We start from the raw sequence: 12,149 nt of genomic DNA on the forward strand, positions 1-12,149 counted from the left end.
GGGGGGGCGTTTAAAAAGCTACCAAACCCTTAGAAAAATTATAAACCACAGCCATTTTCCTTTCAGTGAAAGCAACTATATTTCTCTAATGGCATACGTAAGTGAAGGACATAATCATTGTCTAAGCAACAGAGAGACTTCCAAATGCACAGAAATGAAGGTTTTTTCCTTTATTCATGTTATGTTGTTGAGGTGTAGATACATTTTACACAAACATTTTGCTGCATTAAGTGCTACTAGACTTCGTAATTACAAATTAGAAAACCAGAGTAGGGCCTCTTCTGTGCCTCAGAGGATATGCTTGGGCAAGTACTTATAACTGTAAATAAAGATGAAAGGCTCATGCCATGCATCATTATTTTTAATCAAGTAAAATGTATTTTACTCCACTAAAACTCTCCAGTAATTGAAAGCAAAGACATTTCAGCTGGTCGTTATCTCTTAGGAAGAGAGATGGCGAGGGCTGCTGCCGATGTGTGTAGTCCCACGTGAAAATAACGACTGCAGAGGCTGGAGGGCAGACCTCTGTACTTGCTCAGGGTGTAGGTGACACATAGCAGCCTTATTTTCTCTGATCTGCTGAAAAAAGACAGTTGGGGAAGTTGCAGTCAGCCAGACGCCAGGGGAAGCTACAGGAATGAAGAGGTGTGAAGTGTTAACTTCTTCACCCTGCTAGCTGAATGCGTCAGTCACAAAAATGGTTGGGCTGTAGACTTCAATTCACCCTGCCAGGTACAGGGGAGTAGACTCCTAACCCTCTCCCAGGCTCATGCGCAGTGTGGTGCCACACTAAAACACTAGCCGAGCATGGGAGCATCGCCTCCATTAAACACCTTATTGGAGATGCCAAGAACAAAACCTGTTGTGTTTGTTGGTGTGGTTTGCTCTCCATCACATTGTAGTCTTACAGTGGCCCTTGTTGAAGTAGAAGACACAATAGTAGCAACTGTGGAGTATTTGGAGTCCAGGACGTCTGTCCTGGTCATGGGGGTGAATGGGCGCGTGGGGTACCTGAGCTGCCGGGGCTCTCGGGCATGTCGTTTCGCCCCTGCCAGCCTCCCTCTGCCCACCGCTGAGACAGGCCCGTAGGCTGGTCGTCTGCCTAAGCATAGCATCGCCATGTCCATCTGCACAGCACGTCTCTGTCCTGTGGGTTGAGGTGTTTCTGTTACAGAGTGACAGGAAAAATGTTACCCTGGAAAGGACTGCAGCAGGTCACCTACACCAGCCTCCTGCCCAAAGCCCGGCAAGGTTCAGGATTACCTTAGGGCCGTTCCTCGTTGATAGTTTTAAAAATCTCTAAGGACAGAGATTGCGCGGCCTCTTGGAGTACCTCTCTGCGGGCTTACCTGCTCTCTTGGCAAAGAAACTTGGGTTTGCTACATTTTTTAAACCCTCCCATGAGCAAGTGGGAGACATTAATTAGATCCTCTCCCTGTTACCTCATCTCCAAGCTAAACAAGCCCACCTCGTCTACAGGCTAAACAAGCGTGGTTCCTGCAGCCGTGGTGGCCCTCGGCTGGACTTGCTCCAGTTTGTCACTCCCTCCCGTGTTTGGTGGGCCCAAACCTGGATGCAGAAATCCAGATACGGCCTCACAAGTGCCATGTGGAGGGTGATTTGGGGGCTCAGGGGTGATATCACTGCGCCTCTCAGTTTGTTCACCTCCCAGTGAAACCTCCATTACCCTTCAGTTTGTGGGGTGGGCATTGTGTATCAACGATCAGCCTCCAGGATGCAGCTTGCATCAGTCACTGATGTACAAAACCTGGGGCTGGAAGGAGAAATTGTCTTATACTCAATCACTGTCACGTATTGTGAAGACCTGTCCCGCAGGACGGTGCCCCACCGGTTACACTGCTCTCTGCAACTGTCTTGCCTCTGCTGCATCCCTGGGCCGGGTACGACCCTCTGCGAGAGGAGTGCGGGGGAAAGAGGATAATCAGGGACACAGGCACCCTCGGCAGTACTGCAATACGCTGCTTCCAAAGGCGCTAATTGGAAAACAACCTGGAATAAATGGGCCTGGCAGAAATGGTGGGGAGGAGGAGACTGTCACCCCCTTCCCAGGGAGGCAGCGTCCCCTCGGGGCTCGTTCTAGGAGGGGGGCTCCTTTCTCATGCCTCTGCAGGCTGGAAGGTCGTGGGCTGTTTTCCTCAGAGGTCTTGGCCTTTTCCCCTCAGAAATGAATCTCAAATGCTGTGTAGCAACCCTGACACAATTTTCTAGGTATCGTCTTCCCATATTATTGGCAGGGTCTGGCTTGACCCCTTTTAACTCAGTCAGCTTGGAAAAGGATATATAGAGCACCATACCGAAGCACTTGCACAGCTGCTCTTGCAACATTTCTGGCACTTAGAGCCATCAGCAGAATCTGCCATTTGAACTGAAACTTTCCATGTCTGCTTTTTAGCCTTGGGGTGAATTTTTTACAATTTATAAGTTTAAAGGTAAATCATTCAACCATATTCAAGCTACCAGAATGTGAAGAGAATAGAGGCAAATAGTCTTTTGTGTGAAAATAATTCATAAATTACAAGACACTCTATGAGGAGATACTGGGTTAATTGGAAAGCTGTAATTAACTGCTTAGAAGCAGGATACAGCCCCCCTTGATTTGCATGTATCCCACAGTATGGGAGTCCCCCAGCCAGAGCCCCGCTTGTTCCTCGCTGCTCGGGGAAGTCCAGCAGCCAACTGCTTATATTTTTCTCTCACCTTCTTGAATTTCCTCCTGTGCTTTTTCTTTGTCTGTGCTTACAGGTGCAATGGTGATTGTTCTGTACAATTGGATATTGCATAACAGTAGGGGAATTAGCAGATCTCCCTTTAAGAGTTTGCACCAGCAGGTCATGTTTTGCGTCTAATTGTACTGTGTTCAGAATCTGCTAGATCCAAGACATTTCTTTTCCCCCCCTTTTTTTTCCCCTACTACCTTGTGTCTAAATTGCTGGAAGATTTTTCTAATATAAAGCTTTGTTCTGAGAGGTAATCTCTGTTTGTCCACTTCATATAGAGCCAGTGATTAATGCATGAAGAAAATTATATATATTTTGCTTCTCATACTACTTAGAAACATTGACTGTATTTGCCGGGAAAGTAAAACTGATACTACTTTTTCAATTCTGATTTTCAAATTGGCGCTGAAATACAGAATCAAGGGCCGTTTAGGCTTGAAAAACTTCCAATATTTGCAATATTGAGATCTAATTTTAACCTCTTAATTTATAAAATGGTAGCAACAGGCATGGTGAAGTCCTTGCTGATTCTGCAAAGCCTAGTAGAAAGTCCATGTAGCTGAAGTGAAGGAACGAGTGGGGTTTTGGTTGGGGAGATCCACACGGGTCACCACTGGATTTTGAAAAGGGGAAACTCCCAGTTCACGCATAGAAGGAAGTGGAGAGCCCTGTTTCTTCTTTACAACGAGGCTAAGTGTCACACTTCCATTGTAAAATTTCTGGGAATATCCATTACATTTGTAAATACGGATCTTCTTTCCAACTTGGCTGCTTTCACAGAATCATAGAACAGCCCGGGTTGGAAGGAACATCGAAAGACCATCTGATCCAACCTTTCATGGCAAAGGGAGCCTAGATGAGATTGTCTAGCACCCTGTCCAGTCACATCTTGAAAACCTCCTGTGATGGGGACTCTGTCACATCCATGCAGAGGTTGTTCCAATGAATGATTGTTCTTCACAAGGAGCTACATGGAGATTACAAGGGGCAACGGCTACAAGTTGCGCCAGAAGAGGTTTCATCTCGACATAAGAAAGAAATTAAACCTCCAGCAATGTACATATGCATCCATGTGTGACTTGCACTCCCGTGTTGGACAGATGCATTAGCTAACCATATGCACGTTTAGTTAAAACCTGGCTTAGAAAGCCTATGTTTATTCCAGATCTACTCACTAAGCCATTTCTGAGTAACAGATCAATCCCTGTAAGCTTTGCAAGCTTGCTTAAGTAAGATGTCTAATGGGAATTGGATCCCTTCCCTTCAGTGTGCTCTGTCTTTAATCCTGCCCTTATTACTTGAGACGGGGTGATTTTCCACTCCACTACTTTTTTCTCAGAGTCAGTTACAAACTAGGATGATGTAGGGTCCCACATTTGTGCACAGTGCATGAACCTTGCTTGGATGCTCCCTGGAGATGAGCCCTTCTTAAAAGAGGGGAGTCGCAAATGCATGCGGGAGACAGGGACAGGAGAGCAGGACTAAGTAGCTCTCTTCTGGAGAATGGTTGTTATCCCTGTAGAGACACTATACATTACATAAAGTGGTGTCCTGTTTTTAAGGAGGGGTGGGGAGAAGCAGGCAGCAACCCATCTTGTTCCCCAGCACAGCTAACCCTTTGTGGTAATGTCACGGGAAAACATCTACTTTCTTCACACAGCAGCTCCAGAAGTGCGCCTGTACCTGTGAACTCACGCTGCAGGTGTTTCGTGGTGGCTGGCATGACCTAGAAAGCAGCCAGCTGCGGTGGGTGCCGGGGACCTGCAGCAAGCCCTCCCCGGCGCTCAGGCAGGGAGCAGGGCAGGCAGAGCCGCTCTGCGGGGAAGGGGGAGAAGGGCAGCCCCCAGCCAGGGAAGGTTGTGCCTCTCCTGCCCGCCTTCGGGAAAGGGGTGTTGGTTAGGTCGTACCGAGAGCTGGTGGTTGCTGAAGTGCTTCAGAAATGAAGGTGTGTAGTGATCTTATACATCCTGGCTTCAGCTCGGTGCTCGTGTGAGGTTGTTCCCCAGGCTGTCACTTCTTCAGGGTGCAACTTTCAGAGGAGCCCAAGTGACCTTGGGGCATGAGCTTCTGGAAAAGGCATTAAAAAAAACTCACAACGATCTTTCTGCTCTTTCAATTTAAACAATGTAAGGTTTTCACAGCCTGAAGAATTATTCTTGTTTGTTTTGTCAGTGTCTGCTTTAAATAGTGTTATTTTGGAAGAAGGAAGGTTCATGCACTTTGTATGTCTATTTATGCTTTCTGCATACTACTTCCCGGACTTGTGTGTGGTATTTTAAGCTTGATTACCTCTCAGTGTTGATATGTCTGTGCTGCCTCTCTAAATTCAGCTGATGCCTGTTGGCTTCATTGCATGTTTCCAAAAATACAAACTTCAGAGCAATGGGATTCAACCAAAATAAGTGTTGAAATAGTGGCAGTACACTTAAATACACTGTGCTACAAACAAACAGTGAACACTAAATGTACAGCACTTCTTTCAGCTACTCTGTCTCATCATATACTGGAGGTCTGTCTGTGTGAGTGCTTTCTAACTTGCTCTTTCTGTTTCTTCATGCTTCCCTGGATTCAGAGAGAGGTAAATGATTTTTGTTTTTCCATTACTCTGTGTGTTTATCCTTCCAGCATGCACCAAACAATGCTTGTATTGGTTTGCTTTTATCAGTGAACAGAAGCTAAACTTCAGTGAGTAAATTCATCTCTCTCTGTCACCTTTTCACCTTGCTATTAACAGTATTTGTCAAGTTGAATTGCCTGCTGTTTTTTTTTTCCAGGTCCCAAACCCTCAAGTACTAGAACAGTTTAAAATCATGCAATGCAGTGGGTTTTGATATTTGCTTCTACTGTTTTGAGTTTAAAATGTAGACGTTTTTGTTCTCTGTAATCTGAAATGCAGGAAAGTGGTATTAAAATCCCACCTTTTATTTAAAAAAAATTAAAAACCAGGATGCTAAGAGCAGGGCATTTAAAAGCTAAGTTTAGCAAGAGTTGGAAGCATCGATGTTTATTTCCTATTTTTAGTATTTGTTTCGGATCCGGCTGGGTTGGTCGCTTGTCTTTCGAGTTTGAAGAAAAGTTGTCCCCAGTATGTTTGATTTGTTTGGATGTACAAAGGGATCGTTTGGAATTCTCTACAATGCTTCCTGTTTCATGGGAGCGCAGACAGTAAGGCTTTGTAGTCAGGTGCTTTGCAGCACAAGGGCTGCAGCCACTCCAAAGGCTCGTACTGATGGAATTGCATCCCTCAGATGAGATTTGGGGTTTGTTTGTTCTTATAAATTGTAAGGACTTGAAAGTGGGACTGGACGGAAGGAATGTGGTTTAGAGATGTGGACCGTTCCTCGCATTCGCTTTGTGGAATATAATGAGAACGATTTCTAGGCTTGACTGATTTTTAATCAATTCTTTAGGCAGTGTTGGCCTAGGGAAATGTTTGAACTTTCTTGATTATGGCTTTGCAATCTAATGTAGATTTCATGCACGTGGGAAGTGATGATCCTCCCAGACTAACACTGGCAAAACTGTGCTGCAAGCAGATTCGTGGGTAGTGTCTGTGTGCGATTGCAGTGTTCTCTGAATAATAAAGAACAAAGGAGATCTAGTAAGGATTGCTTATAAAATAAATCACACTGGAGAGATTAACTGTTCTAGTATAGTCTGCTGTCGTCTTCAGTTAAATCTGTAGTAGTGCTTTGAGCATCTCAACTTGATATATTTCTTTATTAAACCTTTAAATATTCCTTATAAACAAAGGCCCACATCTTTCAATTAGATCTGGAAGATAGAAGCATTGTCAAAAATAGCTAAATACATATTTGTCAAAATCAAATTTACAGGATCTGCTGCAAAGAGGCTGTTCAGAAGTTCACAGGCATAATGACACATTCATTTACTTAAAGGAAGTTCAGCATTCATCAAAAATGCTAGACTGGCCGTCCTGAGGAGTTAAATCACTTTGTGATGCTACGAAGGAGAAGCAGCAACTGCAATGGCCTTGACAACCTACCTCATTTGTGTGCCTTTGCCTTGAAAACTGTGCTGTGCAGGGTAGGAAGGCAGCCCCCTGCCTGCGCATGTTTCATAAATGCTGTGAAGCAATTAAGGAAAAAAAAAAGTCACCATGAAAAACTTGTGGCAATAAAGTCAGTGGTCAGTGATTTTCATAGGCTCTGCCCCTGAAGTTCTGTCTTCCTTTAAGTTCATTTATAAAACAAGCTGAGGTCTAACCTGCTGCTTGACTTTTCAACTTGCTGCATCTGGCTAACAGTTGGTGAGCAGCAGTAAGCCTCATCTGCCCCCAAGCACCAGCTGAACGTGGCACACTGGTAACTGGGGTCCCCTCGTGCTGCTGGCGTGCGGTGAGGAGTCCTGTATGTTCTGACGGAGGTGGCCTGTGCCCCTGGGACCCTCTCTCCAGTGCCCTGTCAGCGCTACAAGATGCAGTCTCCAGGGCAGTCTTGGTGGTGACCACGGCACAAGTGATCATGAGGTGAGGTTGGGCAGAAGGACCAGCATGGAACGTAAATTGTAGGTGTACAGTCTGTACTGTTTTCACTGTGTTAACACAGCTCACGGATCTGGAGAGCTTAGATACTGAATTGCACTTTGACATGGCTCCATCTATGTAAATCTGTGGCCCTTTGCAGGGGTGGAATATAGCCCTTGGTAGTAGAAAGGGAAATGATTTGTAACATCTCACAGCCACCTTCCTGGCAAGCAAGGCAGCAGTGGCAAGGCTGACGGGAGTCCTGTCCCCTCCCTACAAGAGGAGGTGGGCAGCATTGAGATGTGGGAAGCGCATCTTGGGGAATGGCTTCTGTGGCTTCATGAGGATCAGGCCGCAGGAAGGAAATTGGAGTGAAAGTCGTGCAAATGCTTTCAGGCTTGGAAGCGCTGGGCTCTGAAGGGCTGAGCTGGGTATCGGACGTATCAGCTCTGTGAGGGTTTTAACAAATTTTGGAAGCATGCAGAACTGTGGCCATGATAAGACATCAAAGAAAAACCGGCAGGCTGTATGTTTTAGGGCTGCCAGATTAAAGCCTCCGAGTATCGCACAAAGTAGCCATAGCTCCTCCTTGAGAGTTAGCAAGTGACGTTATCAAGGAATGAAGCAAACAGCCTTTCAGCAGGGGATAATTTGCCCTACAAACGTTATGCATGAATAAGAAAAACAAGCTATGCTGTGTCAATGCCAGACCATTTGAGGAGAATTCAATAAATGCAGAACTGATGTGTTGCTGCAAGGAAACCCATTTTCAAGTTGTGTGAGAATTGAAATAAGAAAAGTCTCCCAAAAGTCTCTGCTTGGGAGGACATCTTAACTACTTGGATCAAAAATTAATGACCAGAGTAATGTAGTGGTGGCCAAGTCTGCCATTCTGAGTTGTAACTGGGGAGCAGCCAAAGAGGTGCAGAAGCTCTGTGGGGTGGAGCACTTGGAACGGAAAAAAATTGCAAGGCTTTCGTACGTTTTTAGGATTGCCAGCAACTGTCAGAAACGTAGGGAAAATTCATTCTCTCCCACATCTCTTCCAACTCGAATCATTGAGGAGAGAGAAGTACATGTGGTTAAATGCACCGTGACTGTCTGGGGGAAACGGGAAGGAGAAGACTCATGGGAGTAGTCATTTTTCTTCCTCCTCCTGCAGGATTTGATTCCAAAGTGGTTGGTGTAGTCACCTGGAGAAGGCTTCCTTTAGAGGGTGTGGAAGGGAAGCAGTGGTTTCATTCAGTGTCTGTCTGGTATCTGGTAGGTGAAATGGAAGTTGAAAGGTCCTCAGTAAATCTTCTACAAACAGATTTTGCAGCTTGTGTGAATCCTGTTTATTTTTTCTAGTTCTGGTTTCTTACCTTTGGGTTTTTCTCCCTAACTTCTCAAACTCCGTGACGGGAGCCTAATAAAAAGACAAGTGAACTGAACAGAGTCCCAGACTTCATTTCAGCTCTAAATCAGTCCCCTTCCTCCTATGTGAAAGAGTAGTCTTGTTAAAAGATTTAAAATGTTAATCCAGAAGATCTGTAGTTTTTGTCATAAATATTACTGCAGGATTTCTTGCACCTCATCTTCTCTGCTGTTTGTGATCCTAGAATATTTGCGTGTCATAGAAAAACCACATCAGAGCATGGTCTTGTTAGTGTTATATTTATTTGCTTTTCTTCTCATGTGTTTCCTCTCACTTGCCTTGCTCTTCTCCTTCTCTGCTTATTTACTCTGCACCCATGAACATTCATGTCTGACTGGTGAATAGCAGCCTACCGCCGGGTGCCTTTTGACCCTGCTGTGCTGTAGCTGTGGCTGCTCTCCCCTTTTTTCTTCCTGCTTTCACAAATCACTGGTCAATTGTTTGCAGGAAAGCAAAGTGAAGCCTGAAGGTTATAGACTCAGCAGACTTTTTCCCCACAGCCCGGCGGTGTGTGCTCTGTGACCCTGCAGTCGCAGGAGTCTGTACACCAGTACATAGAAATCAACATTCATCTTCTGTAGGCTATTCTGGATGAATTTCAATCAATTTTAAGCCAAGCCCAGAGGATATCATTTTCTGGTTCAAGGATTCTTGTTACAGTTTGTAATACATAAATCTGTAAAGCAATTTACATTTTCCTGCATGTGTATCATTTTAATATAGTTGTTTTAAATAGTGGCAATTTAATTTTGATTGATAAGAGTCAAAATTTTTATTTCAGACTTCAAGGCTAGGGTGTTGGGTTTTTTTAACAAAAAAAAAAAAAAAAAGGATTAATGCAGTTCTACACTCCTTTGAAGAAATAAGTTTATAGTGAGAAGGTAATGGAGGATGTGCTGCCCTTCCTGGCTGTACCTAATTGGGACATCTCCTAGGACTTTAGCCTAATAGTGGCAAATGGCTATGACTGCTACTCAAACAGGACAGCATTAGCATAAATTGCATTTAATGTGATTATATTAATCCCAGGCTGAGCAGCTAAGTGATGCTTAGCCAGGTGTTAAATAGGTATGGTATCTAAGGTTTAGTCAATTACTGTAGACATTTGCCAATTAAAGAGGGCAAAAGAGCAAACAAAAATGGAATTCCTTTCTACTTAACACCTTACATTGTCTTTGCAATTCTCTAAATTGCTTTTTAAAATGTCCCTCTCTAGTCATGTATTCTTTCAAAATAAAAAAATTTCTACTGAATTTTTAACTGTTCAGCAGAACCAGTCTTTCCCACTTGTGCAGGAAAATAATTTTCTTACCTATTTTTTTGGTCTTCTAGCTTTTTTCCAGAATACTGATTTATATCCAGTTCCTATAACCGGAAAGATCCTAGTGGATCATGTAGTACGTGCGCAAATGATTTAAAAAAAAAATTACCTACTATGCAGTACCCCTTCTCTATAATCCCATATCAACAGAAGTGGTGCGCTTGTGTTATAAAGTTTTAAGAATATACAGCTTTTTTTTTGCAACGAAATACATTATTCTCCCACTAACCACCTTGCTGCTCTCCCCACTGACATGGAAGGGAATTTCACCAGGAGCTGTGGTTCAAATCCCACAGATGTCATGTGCACGCACACCCTGTTGAGACAGAGAAGACTCCAACTGGATGAGATGTGATCTATTAACCCTATGGTAGTTCTGTATCCCGCCATTGGCTTTGTAAAGGCTTTTGACTTTCTTTTTTCCCTTGTTTTCCCAGCAAGGTGTAAAGACAGGGGAATGGTAAGAGGAGGCATTTGCCCTTTTCCATAAATATCTATTGCAAACACGTTACTCGGCACTTCTTCATTATCAAAGGGGCCTGCTGCACATAAATCTCACTTAAATGTTAATCAGCTTCCAGTGAGCTGCAGTCAAATGAAGGTTTACAGATGAAGCGACCCAGAAGGGATCTGAAGTGAAACAAGAATCAGAGAGCAGTCTTCTGGCTTATTTGATATTCAAGGCTTTGGACAAACAAGAAGCTGTTGCCTTCTAGTCCTGTGTAGGGAAACACAAAACTTTTCCCAAGTTTTACTTTGTTATTGATGCTGCAGGGAGCGGATACTCTGGAATCCCCAAAGCCATACCGTTCTTCTCCAAGAGGGAGTGCGGAGCTCAGTTTTGTTTTCCCAATGCCTAGAAATGCCCGAAGCAAGGCTGCAAGGCTCCTGCTGGCGTTGGGGGAGCTGACTGCCACCAGCCTGTACCACCATCTCCAGGTCCTGGCTACTGGGCTGCCGTGTAGGACCACTCATGTGAGCATATGGGCATCTAGGTGACTTCATGAATTAATGAAATCAGTAGTGGTTTGTGTGCTAATTTTGACTGATGATTTGAAAACAGATGGTGCTGGCAGGGTTGCGCGTGATGCAGCACCACAGGTTTTGAAGAACTCAGATTTCCTCCTCTGTCTCAGCAGATTTACAGATGCAGGCCCTGATCATCTAAAGATTTATGCATATTCACAACCTGCACATGTAATTAGCCGATTTACTTTGTTCAAGCTGTTCAGGTACTTAAAGTGAAACACTGGTGTGTGAGTCTGAATCACCACCGCACGGGTTTTATTAGCTCTCAGTAGTTGAAACTGATGTACTAGCTGGTGTTTCATTCTCTCCTGTAATTCTGCTGTACCGCCTTGTTTATGAATGCATACTGTTACGAGCAGAAATATTTACAGAAGCTGCAGGACCAAGTGCCGGAGAGGCTCGACGGAAGTGTTATGTGCACCGCTGCGGTACTGAGGCAGCACTTGCTGAGCCGAGGTGTGGGCCAGGTGCCCCCCGGTGGCACCTTCCCAGCAGCCATCAACACCCCTGTGGGCGGGAGGTGGTGTTTCTGGCACTTCTTCAAGGTGACTCAACACGAGTGGAATTTCACAGGACAAAGAGGAGCCATTTCTCACAGCCTCAGGGGCTTGCTGCAAACAGTAGAGGCGTCAATGTTTCTTCAAGAAGAGCCCCCAGTATCAGTACCGGCTGGGGGATGAAGGGATTGAGAGCAGCCCTGCCGAGAAGGACTTGGGGGTACTGGTGGATGGAAAGCTGGACGTGAGCCAGCAATGTGTGCTCGCAGCCCAGAAGGCCAATCATATCCTGGGCTGCATCAAAAGAAGTGTGGCCAGCAGGTCGAGGGAGGTGATTCTGCCCCTCTATTCTGCTCTAGTGAGATCCCACCTGGAGTACTGCGTCCAGCTCTGGAGCCCTCAGCAGAAGAAAGACACAGAAAGACACCTGTTGGAGCGGGTCCAGAAGAGGGCCATGAAAATGATCAGGGGGATGGAACACCTCTCCTATGAAGGAAGGCTGAGAGAGTTGAGTTTGTTTAGCCTGGATAAGAGAAGGCTTCAGGGAGACCTTACTTGTAGCCTTTCAATACTTAAAGGGGGCTTATAAGAAAGATGGCGGCAAACTATTTAGCAGGACCTGTTGTGACAGGACAAGGGGGAATGGTTTTAAACTAAAAGA

General features: G+C 44.8%; 2 protein-coding genes across 2 annotated transcripts in view; both read left to right on the forward strand.

The window, feature by feature from the left end:
- APBB2 (amyloid beta precursor protein binding family B member 2) overlaps positions 1-1,089 on the forward strand; it is a 97,390-nt gene extending 96,301 nt beyond the window's left edge. Inside the window, exon 10 of the mRNA XM_019472295.1 lies at positions 903-1,089. Coding sequence (XP_019327840.1) covers positions 903-1,089 — 187 coding nt within the window. The remainder of the gene's footprint in view (positions 1-902) is intronic.
- Positions 1,090-5,120: 4,031 nt separating this feature from the next.
- Positions 5,121-12,149, forward strand: part of LOC109279249 (amyloid beta A4 precursor protein-binding family B member 2-like) — a 21,264-nt gene continuing 14,235 nt past the window's right edge. The window contains exon 1 of the mRNA XM_009280133.1: positions 5,121-5,316. The gene's annotated coding sequence lies outside the window, so the exon portion shown is untranslated. The remainder of the gene's footprint in view (positions 5,317-12,149) is intronic.

The sequence above is a fragment of the Aptenodytes forsteri genome, unplaced genomic scaffold, assembly GCF_000699145.1.
Source record: "Aptenodytes forsteri isolate BGI_AS27 unplaced genomic scaffold, ASM69914v1 Scaffold35, whole genome shotgun sequence".
Taxonomy (NCBI): Eukaryota; Metazoa; Chordata; class Aves; order Sphenisciformes; family Spheniscidae; genus Aptenodytes; species Aptenodytes forsteri.